The following is a 17,818-nucleotide window of genomic DNA, read 5'->3' as shown; positions in this document are numbered from 1 at the left end:
ATGAAGCGATTCGTAATCAAATGGCAGTTTCGGATCAGCCAATATTCCTTTATAGGTTTTCATGCATTTCGCAACTGAACATATATAAAGTATTAGGAAAGCTTACCGATAAAGGCGCTTGTCACGCTGACGATCTTGGCTACCTTTTTAAAATGATGATTACACCAGAGATAAAACCTGGCTCAATCGAAGATATCAGTATGAAGCGTATGGTTCAATTTTGGACAAACTTTGCGAGGTATGGCAATCCAAATCCACCTCAAACAAGCAAACTCTTCCCTGTAAAATGGCCCAACGTCGAAAAGCAAGACCTTCATTTTATGGATTTAGGCGAGAACTTGACTGTCGGCGTAAATCCGGAAAGAGAAAGAATGGAATTCTGGGATCAAATTTACGCAATGAGACCAAGCAATAATTCAAAACTATAAATAAATACATACATTTTCATATTGAAATATATTTTGTAACTAAATATAATAATCTTTTTTTATGTCCTATGATTTTATTCACAATCTGTTCATCAATGTGACATTGTCATTCGACTTGGCTGAAGGTCCATATGTTGAACCTCATTCGCGTGCATATAATAATCTAAACTAAAATTCATTTTTTTTTCTACAATGAGAAAATATCGTTCCAGAAATTAATCATTTCCGTTTCTGGATTCTTCTCACACGTAACTTTCTCGGCAAAATTTAAATAATTTATCTGATCTATTTCTGCGCATTTCCAATCGACTTCAGTGATTTCTGGTTTTCCAGTCTTTGCGAAAGATGTCCACAATTTCACAAGTCTTTTCATACAAATCTCTTCAATAGATCCTGGCTTAATAGCGGGAGAGAACATTCCTGTAAATAAATAACCCAGATCGTCTCCATGAGCAGCACCTACAAATATATCATATAAATACAACATCGTATTAAATACAACAATTTCTAATTGTTAACCTTTTTCTTTGATTTCGCACATAATTTTAAATATATTTAAAGATGTTTCCGCAGCAAACTTGTAAAGGTAACTTGGATAGCTGTTAGTTGCCACATGATGTTTAAAGCAATTTAAAATATCCCTTGTAAACCAGTTGGCCGATTGAAGCTAGATAAAATACAGTTAATTAAATGGACAGGTAATATTTTATCAACTGTACCTTATAGAAAATATCAATTGAACTGAGATCATTATTGCCTTTATAGTAGAAGTCTTTGATGCGCTCAGCAATTTCCTTTGATTTTGTACTGCCCAACTCCAAATTAAGATGATGGGGAACAACATTTTCAAAATTTGTAAATTTTCCATCCGCGTTCAACATTTTTTTAGTTGCTGCAAAAAACATGCCTTCTTCACTCGTGTAACCCATTATTAAAGGTACATGATTATAATTCCCAATGGACATGATTTTATTAGGATGCTCAGCCAGGAAAACATCGCCTTTAACATTTGGATTTTCTATTACTGGAGAAAACGGTCTGAGCTCATTAGCCTTGAATACCTAAATGGATAAAATTTGTATTGTAACTTTCTTACTTCATAATTGAATAATACCTCTTTAATTGATTCTTGCGCTTCGTATAATTGCTCTTTCGTCATATTCTGTAAAGCTTTCAAGACATCTTTATCTTTTTTACACGTCAAACCAAAATATTCGATAATTTCCTTGGCGCCTTTCTTGCCGCATGCCCAAATACTATTAGCGCAACCACTTTGAGCGATAGCTTTATGAAAAAGATTCTTTGCCATTGGTGATAGCACTAGTAGATGAACTGCGGCTCCTCCTGCGCTTTCTCCGAATATAGTAACATTGCTAGGATCGCCATTGAAGTTATGTATGTTCTTCTGTACCCACTTGAGAGCCATGACCATGTCCTTAAGGCCCGCATTTCCCGAGACTTCCAATTCTGGATCATCGAAACTTAGAAAACCTATGACGTTATATGATTAAAACAATTTAAAACTGAAACTAAAAATCATATACCAAATATGCCCAAACGATAGTTGATTGTCACTAAAACTATGTCCTCTGTTATGAGAAAATTTGGACCGTAGAATTGACTCGAGCTTGAGCCGCTAGTGAATCCACCACCGTGAATCCATAGCATTACCGGTTTGAGTTTCGATTCAACTTTAGGTAAATCTTTTGTAAACACATTCAAGGAAAGACAATCTTCGGAACCCATCAATTCCTGCGTGATCATGTTTCTAGAGAAACTTTGATCACCTTCATTACGTGCATCTCGAATTTCTTCACCCCAACTCTCTGGCGGTTGAGGAGCCTAAATTAAGCATTATTTTTGTTTGTATTCACCAAATTTGCAAAATATGGACTGTTTATTTTGACCACTTGTAAGTACATTTTTTTCTTTAATTAATGACAAATCTCATTTAAAAAGAAAGGACTTACACCACTTTCAAAATAAACGTTCTATATGTAAATTATTCAATTACAAATTCATTTGACAACTTACTTTAAACCTAAGAGGTCCCACTGGAGGCTTGGCGTACGGTATACCATAGAAGGCAATGAATTTATTGCCATGGTAATCTTTATCAAATTTACCAAGAAGTTTTCCTTGCTTCACGTATACCGTTGGACTGTCCATCTCAAATATCGTACGTTCAATGTGGATTCGACGCAATCACAAATTGCAATTCCACGCTTATCTGCTAAACGACGCTCAAGGATGCAAAATTACACATTAAAACGTTGCGTCATTAAAAATTAAAATAACATTATAAAAAGCGAGTACAAACAACATTACCGCAAAGTTACAAAAAATTTTCAATAATATTATTTTAAGTTTTGAACTATGGTCAATTGTCCTTTGTAATAGTTTTTCTTCTTTTTTTGTTTCATTCTTATTATGTTTAATTTTTTATCTGTTTATGTGTTTCTTACAATAAATTTTATTATTATTAAAGAAAATTGGGGATTTTTCGTCGTTGTGGATTATATTTTGGAAATTTGCACTGACTACCGATTGATAATTCTGCATCTTTGGTTACTAATTAATTTTTTTATAAGGTTTATTGTAAGTTTGTGGCAATAAATATTATAATTATTGATTTATTGAGAAACTAAAACTTACAATTATATAATGTTCAATACTAATATTTATTTATTATTTTTTACTTTCTAATGTTTATCTATGGAATAACAAATCTAATATTGGTGCATATACTCTCGACCTATTTATACGATTATTTATTTCGATTTTCGAAGTTATCTCACCTTTGATAAGATGGTGATATGCAGTTTTTTTTGGAATGAGACTGTATACTTTATATGAGTAAATACAGATTATACATTAAATTCTCATTTGTTAGTTTCTCCGTGCATTTATCATCAATATATTAATTAATGATTACAAAATATTATTATTTGGTAATGAAAACTATTTTCGTACTAGTTTTCATATCAGCAAGTATATCTATAGATATAGTTAACAGAAAAAAAAAGAAAGAAAATCATGTGAAACACACACTAAAATAAATCATATAATCAAGGATGTACTTAACTATTCGAGTTGTGTGCAGTAGTATTGTAAACGCATTGCAGCGTATTTATCTTATTGTTCGTTCACTAAACTTTTGTTATTACATATTTGTATATACATAAATCAATCTAATCTGAATAATTTTACTATTTATTATTATTTAATTCTTATATAATAGACTTATTATTTCATAACTTGAACTCCTAGAGTAATTAGAATACATTGAGATTTGCTATAATTCAAATAAAAATTACATTAAATTTGCAATTGACTCGTAAGAGTCAATTTATTGAATTTCCTATATTATCTTACCGAAACCGATAAATTGTATTGGTTGAAAACTTTTCAAAATTATTTCTCTTGAAATTATACAATTGATACAAAAGTATATTGATTTTTTTTTATGATCTATGAAATAAATTGAAAACAAAGATGCGTGGTAAATTGGGTGGATGGTAGTGAAATAGTTTTTAACCAGCCAATCCCCTTATCCAATAGATACGCCGTACTATTTGATATGAAGGAACAAATGGATATAGAATCAACAAAGAAGAATAAAAAAAATCCCCCTATCATCATCGTTAGAGAGCATCGCGATGGATCTCATCAGCAGTTTATTAAACAAATATTGAAAAATGATGTGCTACAACCGACCCAACCAACCGAAAATGAGGTCTCTGAAAGTGAAATAAGTGACTTCTGGCAGGAGATACGCGGACTCAATGGGTACAAGGAGGCCGTCAAAAAAGTGCGGGAACTCCGTGACAAACTCGTTGCAGCCAATACCATAGAAAAACAAACATATATAGAGACCTCTAATATATTTTAATTGCTTCGGCAATTATCTCCATAATATTGTTAAAGTGTAAGAAATATAAACCGATGCAAACCCAAAACAACTATCTTGAGAGATTTGTAATAAGATAAATGTTTGTGCCCTTGCAAATTGTAAAAGGGCCAATAATTATGTTTGTAATAAAATTATTTTTGATTTTATTTTTGTTGCCATACCCACGATACTGCGCCGGGCAATCGTTCATTATACGACATAAAAAAAATAAAGGAAGAACTGTAAACAAAACAACACTACGAAAATCTGTTCGAAATTTCCTACATATTATGCGGCAAATGTACTTTTAAGAACTGTAGTAAAAAAAAAGGAGGTAATATAAAATTCAACTTATATTTTATGAAATGAATAAAAATTAAGAATTGCATTATTTTGAACGTAATTAATAGTTTTGTTTTTATGTAAATGAGTGTAAAATAATATTGTTGAGTTTTCCATCTGCTAGATAAGAATCGAGTCATCGAAATTACGTAATGCTCTCTAGTGAAAGATTTTAAAGAAATAAAAAAAATACATCACATGATCATTCCATATATTTGATAATGTTACAATAAAATAAGAAGCCCAAATAAAAATCACCTATCTGACTGTGGTTAACTGAAATACCTGATCAGTATTTAGTTCATATCTGTTCTCTATATAGGAATATCATGTTATATAAACGCAGTTAAATTTGCTATAATCAATGTTTTTGTTAAGAATCATGATTATCAACTGTCCGCCTAGTTTAATTTCTGTGCGATAACCTTACGACGACAAAATCTATTTAAGGAAGTTCCAAAAAAATGTAACCCACTGTATTCATGTAACAATATTGCAATGAAAGTTGTTCTTTTACTCTCCTGCCTCGTGGCGTTTGCTGCGGCTTACGGTAAGTGAAAAATAAATATGCGGATGATCTTCGATATAATATATTTGATGTTGAACAGTACCATGCGGCAACCCATGTTCCATCGGTGGAGGATGCCAATCCAACTGCGGTGAAACATACACACAGGGTGAGTGAAGGAATTATAATCTGGTATTTTTCGAAGTAACTTAATATTAAATTAATTACCAGGATGCACCAGCGGATGCCAACAATCTCCGTACTATGCTCAACCAATCGAGCAATACGGATCAAATCAACTGTTCTCCTCATTGTTCAGCGGTTCTTACGGAAGAAACCAACCTAAACCAATGGTAAATCCAACCCCATTTTACGATCAGAATGCCATATACGGTGGTAACACTATGGTTCCTAATCAGTACGAGAGTGCAGTTCCCGCGTACAATCCCATTGGGGAGCAACCATTCATGGCGGGAGGCTTAGGAGGAGGCTATTCCAACCAATTTTCAACTTACGGAAGCGCAGGATCTGCCGGATTAGATTCGTTTGCATCTCATGCAGGAGGTTCTATTGGTTTCGATGCGTTCGCTCCTCAAACAAGATCTTCCGGTTTCAATGGGTTTGCACCTCATACAGGATCTTCCGGTTTCGATGCGTTTGCATCTCATACAGGATCTTCCGGTTTCAATGCTTTTGCACCTCATGCCGGCTCTTTCGGTTTGGATTCGTTCGCACCTCATGCAAATTTTGATTCGACTTCCTACACATTGCATCCAACGCTCGCCGATGTCTATAAAAATACGAGAGGCGTTAAAAAGATAAAATATACAAAAGAAAAACCAGTTGAAAAAGAAGTTACAAATGTAGAAGTGGAGGAAGAAGAAGAAGAGGAAGATGAAACTGATGATTAAATCAAATTATTTAGTTTAAATTAATAGGTATTTTTGTTTGTATATAATAAATGTTCAATAAAGTAATGTATTTTTGAAAATACCAACACAGTTTAAAACTATTATACTATAAATGAGAAATAAAGAATTTTTACGCCGATTATCCGGTTTAACTTTTTGAGGAGCCAGAAATTCCTAAATTTCTAGACCCAACAAATTTTTAGACAACTTCGTCAACTGAATCAACATCGGATGGTATGGCCTATCAAGATTCATCCCTTAACTTACCAACCAAATTAAATGGTAATTCCTTATCCCTGTACATTTTCTAGAAAATTATAATAATACCCCATAAGGTATGTTCAAAAGGTGGGCCAAGGTTTACAAAGAAAACCATAAGAAAATTACAGATTACCTTTTAAAATGGTCACAAATGTGTATTTGTAATATCAATAGATATTAAGTTTTCAAATCAAATAGAAGTATTATTTATATTATCAGAGATTTTCAATTATCTGTGTTTTAACTTTCTCGAATTATCACGTATATCGGCGTTTTACTGTATGTCCAAATATCCAAATATCAGTAAGTTTAATACATTTAATGATTTATAATTAAAAACTGCGGTCAATATACCTTTGTGTCAATAAAAAAATCTTTTAATCTTTTAATCTTGTGAAACTTCCTTTTGATTATTATTGCAAGTAATTCTTTAAAATATTTCATCATAGATAACCTTAATTTCACAGAAACCCCGGATGCAATGATGTTTTTGATTTATTTTTATATTCTAAAATTCTAATATTCGATTCCGTGTAGACGTAACTTATGAAACTTCCATTATTACATTGGCCTCACTACAAGGACAACATCCAGATGTACGGCTCGTTATTGTTGATACTCAACCACAATAGAGGTATTCAAAACACGAGAACGATGAAACATCAAACAGATAAATCAGAATGAAATAGACAATTGTCGGATAGTTGGGGCATCCTAACATATTAAAATCAATTAAATAATTTATATAATATTAACAAATGTCTTGCTTTAATTGATAATCAGCCAATGATCATCATCCACAAAAGATTAAATTAGTGAGAGTCTAGGATAAACGGAAATTGATAATTCGTTAAAAAATTTCCTAATTTACTTATAAAAGAGTATTATTTTGGAAATATTTTTTTTACAGAAATTTTATGTTACAAAACTTATATATTTTTACTAAAATTGTGTGCAGATTTAAATAAGGCAATCTTCACTCTTAATCAGTAGAAATTAAAATTTCATTTAATTTGTATAACGTGCAGTTTCTATGTAACCGTTATATATCTAAATAAAACGGTTGATGTTTTAACGAAATTCGTTATCATCAAATTTTAACGATAAAAATGACCTTTTTTTCAGATTATTTTTTATTAATACTATTCGTCTGGGCAAAAAAAAATTGTTAAAATCGAGATGACCTTACCGATTTAAGAACAGTATTTAAAGTGCAAATATGGATGATCTTAAAACAGTTCCATACATAATGTCAAAATTCCTGGTTCTTGCTTTGTTCGTCGTTGGAGCGTGCTCCATGCATTTGAACAGTAAAAAATGTCTTTGTTGATATACAACAATGTCTAATCTAATTTGTTTTCTTTTCAGGTTACAATCCGTGCTATGACAACAACTGTAATGGAAACTTTAGTAAGATTAAATTTATAAATATTAAAATTTCTTTTTTATTTCAAAAACTATATTACTTCTAGACCGGCCATGTCAAGGATACGAATGCAATATATTAAGTGGAAGATCAATGCAAATGCAAAATCAGATGCAAATGCAAAACTCGTTGCAAATGCCAATGCAAACACCGATGCATATGCCAATGGAACTGACAAATCCAATGTCAATGCAAATGCCAATTTCAAAGCAAATGCAAATGCCAGTACAACAAATGCCAATGCAAAGTCCAATGCAAATGCCAGTACAAATGCCAATGCAAAGTCCAATGCAAATGCCAGTACAAATGCCAATGCAAAGTTCAATGCAAATGCCCAGGCAAATGCCATTGCAAATGCCGATGTCAATGCAAATGCCAATGTCAATGCAAACGTCATATCAACAAAACCGGTTACAAGGTATTTATATATTTTATTAGTGATAATATTACATAACTAATTTAATGCATTTTTTTATAATAATAACGTTTATTGCATCAACCATAAAATGAGACGCATGAATTATTGCAATCATCTTAAATTCTGTTTATTTTAGGAAGCTGCAAGTCACCGTGCCCACTTGGAGGTTGTTCAGGAAAGTGCTACAACATATTTAATCCAGGTAAATTATTTATTATTTTACAAAATTAAATCTAGATCTATTTACGTTTTGTTTCAGGCTGCAGCACTTGTTCTACTCTGTATTAAATAGTTCAAACTGTATTATATGTTTTATTCTCATTAAAATTACAACAATAATTAACGTTAAATAAATGTTGATAATATAATTTCCTTCTATTTGTAGTTTCTAAAGTTGGCCATTATATTTTCATTTCAAATTCATCAATCTATCCACTAGGACAATAAGCTGTTACAATACCATTGTTCAGGGGGCAACTAAAAGATTAGTCCAGCAACCATTCGAAAAATCTGATATATTAACATAAAGTTCACCCTGAGATACATTATTACGGCATTTCGATACATTTTAAGTAATAAACTAAAAATGACTTTATATATTTGCATTGTTAAAAAGATATCAAAATATTATTTTGTTTTCCACATGATACATAAAAACATTTTTAAACATTTGTTAAATAAAATCGTCATTAAAATATTTGCTTATATTGAAATAAAACAGATGGGTTGATTGAGATTTTGCTTTAGAATACAGAAACAGCATCTAGTATTATTTAAATTGTGACATGACTCATATAAGTATATTAGATAAATATATTGCAAAAGTACAAAATGTACAAAAATTGAATTTTCGTAAGAGAAAAGCAAACAACGAAGATTGAGAGTGACCTACATCTAATGGGAAACAAATTTTAGGGCAGATATGAAATAATCTCAAATATTGAGATTGCATTGTTTGTCACAGTGTGACATCAATTCTGTGTATTTTACTATGCACTATTTGGGTCGAATAAACACCTATGTATTTGTGCGCACACATTTCGTTCGGAAAAGGAAACAAAACAATTGTTAAAATTGATTTCACAGATTATAGCTTATCTTAAGCCATTCTAGGATATAGCCATAAAACGCATGTATATATTGCAATAACGGCACACTTGTATCGAAGTTCCTCTCATCGATACAAACTCTTTGCACGCATGTTGCACACCCTTAATCGTATTGGTGAAATCGTATAGTTTTTAAATACAGGAAGACAACATGAAACAGGTACCCATTTATATTTTTTTTTATACATAATTTTATCAACGATAGCATAAATAAATAACAAATTGTCAATTTCTTGAAAATTAATCAACACAAATAAAAAATATTCAATATTATTAAACAACTTTATATTAAACAAATTATATTTTTTTTAATATAGTTATTAATTACATATTTATTTACAGTTAAAGCTTTTGCTGGTGGCACTTGGAATTAGCTTATTTATGCTATCTCTTGTGGAAGCAAAAGGTAAGTGTGAAACGAAAGTAGATGAAGAAGAAACCTGTGTCGATACAGAGTATTCTGCATATGTAGAATGCATGAAAAGAAGACAGAAAAGATCACTAGACTGTGATGAAGATTACAATGAATGCGATGATTGTGATTGCAATGAATGTATGGACGAAGAATGCGACGGGTGCAGCACTTGTTGTGGATCTACCCCAATTCACTCTTGCAATACTAGAAGCTGTTGCCATGAAACTTGCCACAGCAAATGTAAAACTTCATCGTGCAGGAGAAACTGCAGGAAAACATGTAACAAAAGAGTTACGGCCGTCGAGCGAGGTGGTCTAATAAGACAATACAGTAACTCCAGTTCAGACATAAGACATAACATAACAACGGTGATCAATTTAAACAATGTAATCAACAATACCAACATCATCGATATTCCAATAAATGTCAACAATACTAATTTAAACAATATAACTGTGGAATCGAGCGCTCCCTCTGAGTACCATAGATATGATAGTTTTTCTAGCGAATCGCACGAAGGAAATAATTGCTGTAAAGTAATTGGACCTAGGCAATGTGTACCAATACCCATGTATCCATTCGCCAAGTGTTATCACTACAGAAAAAAAGTATGCGGCGATATGTGTCAAACATCAATAATGCACGCTGAACCGCATCAAGTTTGTGACCAAGAAAACGATTGCCATCAGCAGATATCTTACATCCCTCAACCACAACCTAGATGTTCATATACGTCGGCCTGGCCATACGTCCAATGCAATGTACCTCAACCTAACTGCGAAGGTTGCTATTCGCACACGGTATCTGGGGGAAATCCACCAAAATCTTGTTCTGCCAATTGCTACCAAAACAGTGGATACAATGTTGATCCTATGTATAGACACGGACCATATTACCAGCCTGATATAATGCAAAATACAGGATATCAAATGGAAAGTATGAATCCCATGGAAAATATGATGCAAATAGAACTTAATTCAGAAAAAAACTCGAAAAAAAGGAGCCATAAGACACACGAATCTGATAAATCTATAGAGACTGTGGATGAAACACCAACTGCAGCACTCAGTAGGAAAGAATAAATTAAAAATAATTTCGCTTTATTTCTTTTTTTTACAATTAAAATATATTATAAACAATATATGCTATGTAGTTGTTTTTTATTCTAATAAATAATGTTTGATATGTTTGGTTATTTACCCTCTGCATATTGCCAAGACTCATTCCGTTTTTTTTTTAATTGGACACACATGTAACACAAATTTTGAATTAGGAAGTATGAGCAGCTTTTAAACTGCCAATTTATTACTTTCTATATTTTTAACTATACGTAAAATATAAATAAAACTATAATTTTAAGAAACTAAACATATTTTAGAATTTATTAACTTATTAAAATTGACTTCAGATCTATGGAATTCGTGGTCGATAAAAATTGTTTAATAGGGGGTCCATGTAGAATAAAAGAATATTTGGGGGCCCTGGGCCTAGCATTGAACTAATAATATTTAGGGCCATGAAGGAATCTCCCAATCAACCAAAAAAAAACTATTATCTGCCATAATCATATTATTGTTTTTTTAATGGTAGATTTCAAATCAAATCGACATTCTATAAGTAAAATAATAAAAAAAATCATTCATTGAGAATACTTTAATTGAAAGAAAAAAACGTAATCTCTAAATACGATAATAATGTATGGACAATTACAAGATTGCGATATGGGTGAGGTGCAATATCAAGGATGCATAGCTGCGTTAGTACGCGCAACTAAGAGATCAGTTCCACTTCCACTGCGAGAAAGTAGTATATTTTCATATTCATATTCGAATTGGAACCACGTTTATTTAACGTAATGTCTGGACCTACTGTAACAGTGCAAGAGGGAAAGTTGATTGGCAGTGTTGACGAGGACTGTAATCGCTCAAAATTCTATTCGTTCCATGGGATTCCTTATGGAAAGCCTCCAGTAGGCAACCTCCGATTCAAGGTAACTATTTTTATAGATGAGTATATTATTACGTAATATATAGCAATCGTATAGTAAATATTGTTATTATTATTATTGACACAACCTTATCATCATCAACACTACGCCTTAAAAAAAATAGTGAAAACACGTCACTATTTTGTTTAAAAATTATTCATGCAACCAGTTTTACAGTTAAATTTAAATTTTTCTCTAGTAACTGCATTTCGTGGATATTTAGTCTTGAAATTATGTAATATTCATAATAGGATATATTTATATTTTTTTTGTTTCTTTTTTAAAATAATTACGACCCTATAAATGTTTCCTCCTTATCAACATCCACATCCAATGTTTCTTTTTATTTGATGTATTTTAGCCAATAAATGTAGTATTATTAATTTAGTCGTCACAGATAATTTGACTAAATTTTTTCAAATTAATTGTATTTCAGGCACCTTTGCCACCAGATTCTTGGTCAGGTATTAGGGATGCTACTGTCGAAGCGGACGAAAGCTACTCCCGTCATATGGTATTTCAAAATGTAATTGGATCAGAAGATTGTTTGTACTTGAACGTGTACACTCCAACTTTACCAAATAATGAAACCATATTGAAACCAGTCATGGTATGGATCCATGGCGGTGGTTTCACCAGCGGATCTAGTAAACGTGAAATGTATGGTCCTGAGTTTCTCGTCGCTGAAGACATAGTTTTAGTTACTATTAACTATCGCTTGGGTGTTTTTGGTATATACATTATAATATTAGAAGTGTATAAGTTGTTGATATGACTATTTTAAAATTTAAGGTTTTTTGAGTTTGGAGGATCCTGAGTTGGATGTCCCTGGAAATGCCGGCTTAAAGGATATGGTAATGGCCCTAAGATGGATAAAAGAAAATATTCATAATTTTAATGGGGATCCTAAAAATGTAACCATTTTTGGAGAGAGCGCTGGTGGATCAGCAGTTCATTACCTGATGTTATCGCCGATGGCAAAAAATCTATTTCATAAAGCTATTGCTCAAAGTGGATGCGCATCAAACATCTGGGCGTGTGGGAGAAGATGCGGGAGAGAGCTTGCAGGGCTTCTCGGATGTCACAGTACAGACGAAAAGGATATTTTGGAAGTTCTCCAAAAAGCTACAAAAGAACAAATTATAGATATCCAATTTAAAATTGATGATGTAAGAATTTGATAACTTAGCGCCAATTCATAAAAAAATATATGTTCCCTTCTATTTTACAGACATTCACAGCCTCCTATGTTAGACCATATGGGCCTGTTGTTGAAGCTTTTAAGGGCGAAAACACCTTTCTTCCAGACCACCCTATCAACTTGATGATTTCAGGAAATTATAACAAAGTGCCAATGATGATGGGATATAATACCAGAGAAGGAATGCTTTCGGAAATCATTGAAAAACGCTCTCGTCCGAATAAACCAATGTTAAGGATTCAAAATTTCGAGACAGCCATACCTTACTCAATGAATATTGAAGCTAATACGCCCAAATCTCAAGAAATTGCAAATAAAATAAAGGAATTCTACTTTGGACAAGAAGAAGTTTGCGACTCAACAGTTGACAATTATTACCAGGTCAATTAGATTTTTTTTTTCATTAATTTATAATAATATTAAACTTTTCAGCTCCAAACGGATAATTTCTTTTTAAGAGAAATTTACAACTCGGTTAAATATCATTTATCTACTTCCAATTCTCCTATTTACTTCTACCGCTTTTCCATGGAGTCTTCATTAAATGTTTACAAAAATTTAGCACAAATCAAGGATAAAGGTTAATTCTTATTGTTAAATTGCTAACAGCATTATACTGAATATAATTGTAGGTGTATGTCATGCTGATGAATTGGGATACATATTTAAAATGATAGTAACTCCAGATATTACCAAAGGGAGTATTGAAGATATAACAATCAAAAGGTTAACCAGATATTGGACAAATTTTGCAAAAACCGGAAACCCCAATAATGCTAAGTTGTGCGACATGTTTCCGGTGGAATGGCCGACAGTCAAAGAAAATGATTTCAAGTTTATTGATATCGGGGAAACCTTGAAAGTCTGTGTGAACCCCGAGGCCGAAAGAATGAAATTTTGGGAAAGCATATATGGAACTACTTCCAAACTATAATCAGAATGTATGTATTTAAACATTTAAAATACACATTTTTAGATTTCTTATCTTTCTTCATGTTTATTGACCCTGCAAGTTCAAGGCATCTGTGCCCGCAATCATTTCACAATTATTTTGTAATAATTATATAATTTGTATAGTAAATGAAAATTAGAACTTTTTAAAGAATTTATGAATAAAAACTAAATATTTACAGTAAAATGGTAATTGTTTTGAGTCAAAACAGTAGTATATGAAAACATCATAAATCACCTATACTAAATTACTTTATTATAAACGAATACTGTTTAGAATAAGAATTTAATAATTTTTATTATTTAGAAGCATTTCCATCGTTAACAAATATTGATAACATCTCAGTAAACATTTTTTATTGGGTCCGAATTTTAAATTAATCGTAAAAATTATACAACTTTTGCATGCTATTTTGAAGGACATTACGTGTAGAGATTTGCATAAAAAATGTTTATATTATCAAATATATAACGATAAAATTAGATAAATTTTAGTTCTATATAAAGAAACATTAACGGATCTATGTAGAAGTTTGCAAGTGGTTAAAGATGAGGGTGTTTTGTGCATTGGCGTTTCTGCTGTGCGTTTCCGCAGAATTGCAAAGTCAATCGGAAGGTAATTTATTTATAATCTAGTTAGAAGTATTTTATAGTTTTAATTTCGTCAGGATCCAGTACCGTTGAGGAGTTTAATAGGCAATTCCACGAAAAATATGATTACTTGTTAAATCAAGAAATTGATGTTGAAGATGTCGATGACTGTGGTCAAAATGAATGCAGTAATAATTGTATGTCATCATGCGCAAGCATCTCTTGCCAACGGAATTGTGGCGTAGTATGTAACCGCTCGTGCGGCAAAAGGAAGTCATCGAAAGCGAAAATCATCAAAGTGCCTGTTTTTATTAAACAAGAACGTTTACCAGAAAAAGAACAAAAGTCCATGAACCTCACAGCAGACGTAACGGTGTCATCTCAATTAAACAATACGATTTATATTCCTATAATAATTAACAATACGAACATCAATAATATAAGTCATGCAAATCCGCAAACATCGAACCTAAATGCTTCAGGTTGTTGCATGCAGGTGCAACCAAGGGAGTGCAGTTTCCACTCGTCTGATAACGTAACATGTAAAACTGAAATAGAAAAGAGATGTAAACCTGATTGCCATTCACCGGTTGTTGTATACCATCCTCAACCAATTTACGTTCGCGTTCCAGTGCCAGTACCCGTTCATCATCCAGAAAAACAAATTGTAGAGAAACCTGTATATAAATATATAGAAAAGCCCGTTTACGTTGACAGATATCATCAAGTACCAGTAATTCAGAAGGTCAAAGTTAATGTTCCTTACCAAGTCCATGTCCCTTACCCAGTAAAAGTTCCTTACTCTGTTAAAGTACCTTACCCATACCCAGTATATCTACAACAACAACAACAACAGAATAACCATTGCAGACAGGTTATGTATAATGGACTGCAAATGCCATCATGCAGAAGCTATGATGATGCATCCATATATAGGCAGACCGATCAGCGATTCCTTATTGATGAAAATTACAGTAACGGAGCATACGAAGGTACGACAAAATATTACATCACATAATTAGCTAATTTAATAACGTGTCTATTTTCAGATTGTTCCAATTGCCTATACTGTCACGGAAGATTTAGTGCCAGGTCATGCTTGAATTCGAACATGTGCACCTTTTCTTGCCGTAATTATTTGATGCCATTTAAGAATAGATTAGGCGCCGATAACTTTAGGTGCAGCATCAATCAAGGCCAATTCTACTGTGTTTAAGTAACCTTAGTTTTGCATTAATGTAACTTGCAATAAACAATAGTATAAATTAATTTTTATTCCCCTGTTCTATTAATAATATTTATTGTAACGGTCGTCTTACATAAATAAACAAAAATGAATACGTATAAAGCAAATTATAATAAAATAAAAAATAAGAAACCATTACAATCTGCTTCATTTTATAACTCAAATATCGTTTTAATTAAATCTCTTGATATATAATATTAAGTCTTTACTAAAATACAGTTATATTCAATATATGTTTTCTAACTGTACTTGGTATGCAGTTGTGTAATATATTGTAAATACTATTCTCAGGGATATTGTTTTATTTTGAGTATTTTTTACTATATAGTTAAATCATGAAATACATAGTTAACTCAAAGATACAATTGTGCAGAAATTAAGTTTAGTTAAAAATTTATTTACACGGAATATTATTTGCAATTAGAATTTTGTTAATACTTTTCCACAAGCTTTTGTTGCGTAAATTAATTTTATAAATACATATTATGAAGATGAGGTTTTATATATTATTTTAGAAATTTCAAACATTTAAAGCTATTGACCAGGGGTCCCCAACCTTTTTGCACCATTTACTTTTTCAAGGTAAATTTAAAATTGGACATACACATAATGCACGTAAAGCCATCGGCGGGCACCATGGTGCCCGCGGTCATAGTGTGATGATTTTCAAACAGCGAGTCTTATTGTGTCCAATAACTTAGTATGCACACATTCATTAGTTCAAACCATCAAAATATTAATTAAAATAAAAAAATAGGTCAATAAAAATAACAAAATTTATTACAAATCGTTCTTTTTATCAATTTTGTATTCGTTAGAAATGTTTTCTTGACCCACAGCAGCACAAAACGTTTAATAAACAAGTGTAGCAATTGATTTTCGAAATATCATACAAGGCTACGTTTTTATGATCTATAAAAGAAGTTAAAACTTTTTGTTCCGTAGTTCTTCCTGTCGAGATGTTCAAAGTAGTGTTATTGCTTTCGCTAACGGCTTTCGTTTCAGCCGTTCTAGAAGAGAATAATGTCGTACAAGGCGTTGATATTTGCGAAGGGGAATCCTGTGGTACCCAATGCAATGGAAACAATTGCTCTTACTGCAGTGGAGGAAATTGCTGTGAAACCAGGGAATGCAACGGATGTGTAAACGTCTGCAGGTCTGGCTGTGGGAGCAACAGTTGTGTAAACGACTGTTTTAATTCGTGCTCGTACCGTCAAAGAAGATGTAGACCGAGGACTTGCAACCCCCTGCAGGTGAAATACGTCGAAAGCAGTTCAAGGGGAAGCACCAATCCGATAGACATTACCACCACCCTGAATATGACAAACGAAATACACAATGTCAACCACATTAATATTCCTATAAATTCTACAGTTATGAACATTGTACATACAAACATTGCTGATACCAGAAACAGCAGTAATTGTTGTACAGTTCTTCCGCCGCAGCAATGTCATTACGAGAATAAAACGCTGCACTGTACGCAAGAACCAAAGAGGATTTGTTCTTCTCAATGTAATAAGCCTTTAATAATTGAGAGACCTGTTCCATATCCAATCCGCATTCCAGTTCCACATCCAGTTCGTGTTCCAATCCACGTCCCAGTTCCACATCCAGTTCAGATTCCAATACGCATCCCAGTTCCACATCCAGTTCAAGTTCCTGTCTATATTCCTAGCCCTCCCAGAGAAAGTCCTTGTGCTCCAGTTTTGTATAATCAAAGGTATTACCCATCATGCCAAAATATCCAAGATTCCACTCATTTGTGGCAAAATGGAAATAGATTCATAATTCAACCAGACACTTCTCTACAACCACCAAGTAAGCAACCGAAGATTAAAGTTCTTGAATTTCGTTTATTTATGTTAATTTTATATAATTTCAGATTGTTCGAGTTGTTTAAGCTGCGGTAGTGCTAATTTAGATACATGCATTAAGAGTGGAATGTGTCCATCGCAATGTGCACCTTACTTACAGAATGTCTGGCCTCATATTCAGTCTGGTACATTTATGCAATAATAGCATTATATAGGTGTTTTATTAGTAACTTATTTGTAAAGCTTTGCAAGTCTAATTTATAAAGCTTAATTATTATAGAATACAATGTATGTTTATATATTTTTGTTTATACA

The 17,818-nt window shown here is 32.4% G+C and overlaps 8 protein-coding genes across 8 annotated transcripts in view; 7 read left to right on the top strand and 1 right to left on the bottom strand.

The window, feature by feature from the left end:
* The window catches only part of LOC108567836 (venom carboxylesterase-6-like), a gene marked incomplete in the record, with an annotated part of 1,920 nt that extends 1,465 nt beyond the window's left edge, over positions 1 to 455 (top strand). Inside the window, 1 exon segment of the mRNA XM_017928529.1 lies at positions 1 to 455. Coding sequence (XP_017784018.1) covers positions 1 to 428 — 428 coding nt within the window.
* Positions 456 to 496: 41 nt separating this feature from the next.
* Positions 497 to 2,665, bottom strand: LOC108567835 (juvenile hormone esterase-like). Its single transcript, XM_017928528.1, has 6 exons — positions 2,463 to 2,665; positions 1,973 to 2,270; positions 1,543 to 1,919; positions 1,148 to 1,489; positions 948 to 1,095; positions 497 to 887 (listed from the first exon to the last, which is right to left on the bottom strand). The coding sequence occupies exons 1-6, from the start codon at positions 2,595 to 2,597 to the stop codon at positions 616 to 618; spliced, it is 1,572 nt and encodes a 523-aa protein (XP_017784017.1). The 5' UTR covers positions 2,598 to 2,665; the 3' UTR covers positions 497 to 615.
* A 2,398-nt stretch (positions 2,666 to 5,063) lies between these two features.
* Positions 5,064 to 6,081, top strand: LOC108567817. The gene is made up of 3 exons (XM_017928510.1): positions 5,064 to 5,212; positions 5,271 to 5,339; positions 5,402 to 6,081. Exons 1-3 carry the CDS (start codon positions 5,161 to 5,163, stop codon positions 6,079 to 6,081), a joined length of 801 nt encoding a protein of 266 aa, XP_017783999.1. The 5' UTR covers positions 5,064 to 5,160.
* Positions 6,082 to 7,561: 1,480 nt separating this feature from the next.
* LOC108567816 (enhancer of mRNA-decapping protein 1-like) lies at positions 7,562 to 8,741 on the top strand. Its single transcript, XM_017928509.1, has 5 exons — positions 7,562 to 7,652; positions 7,711 to 7,752; positions 7,815 to 8,186; positions 8,323 to 8,388; positions 8,446 to 8,741. The coding sequence occupies exons 1-5, from the start codon at positions 7,562 to 7,564 to the stop codon at positions 8,472 to 8,474; spliced, it is 600 nt and encodes a 199-aa protein (XP_017783998.1). The 3' UTR covers positions 8,475 to 8,741.
* A 1,031-nt stretch (positions 8,742 to 9,772) lies between these two features.
* LOC108567815 lies at positions 9,773 to 10,792 on the top strand. Its single transcript, XM_017928508.1, has one exon. The coding sequence runs from the start codon at positions 9,773 to 9,775 to the stop codon at positions 10,790 to 10,792; it is 1,020 nt and encodes a 339-aa protein (XP_017783997.1).
* Positions 10,793 to 11,438: 646 nt separating this feature from the next.
* Positions 11,439 to 13,882, top strand: LOC108567877 (esterase B1-like). Its single transcript, XM_017928590.1, has 6 exons — positions 11,439 to 11,700; positions 12,134 to 12,428; positions 12,490 to 12,866; positions 12,929 to 13,279; positions 13,331 to 13,478; positions 13,531 to 13,882. The coding sequence occupies exons 1-6, from the start codon at positions 11,566 to 11,568 to the stop codon at positions 13,830 to 13,832; spliced, it is 1,608 nt and encodes a 535-aa protein (XP_017784079.1). The 5' UTR covers positions 11,439 to 11,565; the 3' UTR covers positions 13,833 to 13,882.
* A 487-nt stretch (positions 13,883 to 14,369) lies between these two features.
* Positions 14,370 to 15,701, top strand: LOC108567822. The gene is made up of 3 exons (XM_017928517.1): positions 14,370 to 14,465; positions 14,518 to 15,432; positions 15,490 to 15,701. Exons 1-3 carry the CDS (start codon positions 14,399 to 14,401, stop codon positions 15,654 to 15,656), a joined length of 1,149 nt encoding a protein of 382 aa, XP_017784006.1. The 5' UTR covers positions 14,370 to 14,398; the 3' UTR covers positions 15,657 to 15,701.
* Positions 15,702 to 16,645: 944 nt separating this feature from the next.
* Positions 16,646 to 17,715, top strand: LOC108567814. The gene is made up of 2 exons (XM_017928507.1): positions 16,646 to 17,507; positions 17,572 to 17,715. The coding sequence occupies exons 1-2, from the start codon at positions 16,646 to 16,648 to the stop codon at positions 17,703 to 17,705; spliced, it is 996 nt and encodes a 331-aa protein (XP_017783996.1). The 3' UTR covers positions 17,706 to 17,715.
* Positions 17,716 to 17,818: the final 103 nt, after the last annotated feature.

The sequence above is a fragment of the Nicrophorus vespilloides genome, unplaced genomic scaffold, assembly GCF_001412225.1.
Source record: "Nicrophorus vespilloides isolate i.1.1-1 unplaced genomic scaffold, Nicve_v1.0, whole genome shotgun sequence".
NCBI lineage: Eukaryota > Metazoa > Arthropoda > Insecta > Coleoptera > Silphidae > Nicrophorus > Nicrophorus vespilloides.
This window is presented reverse-complemented; position numbering and strand designations above follow the sequence as displayed.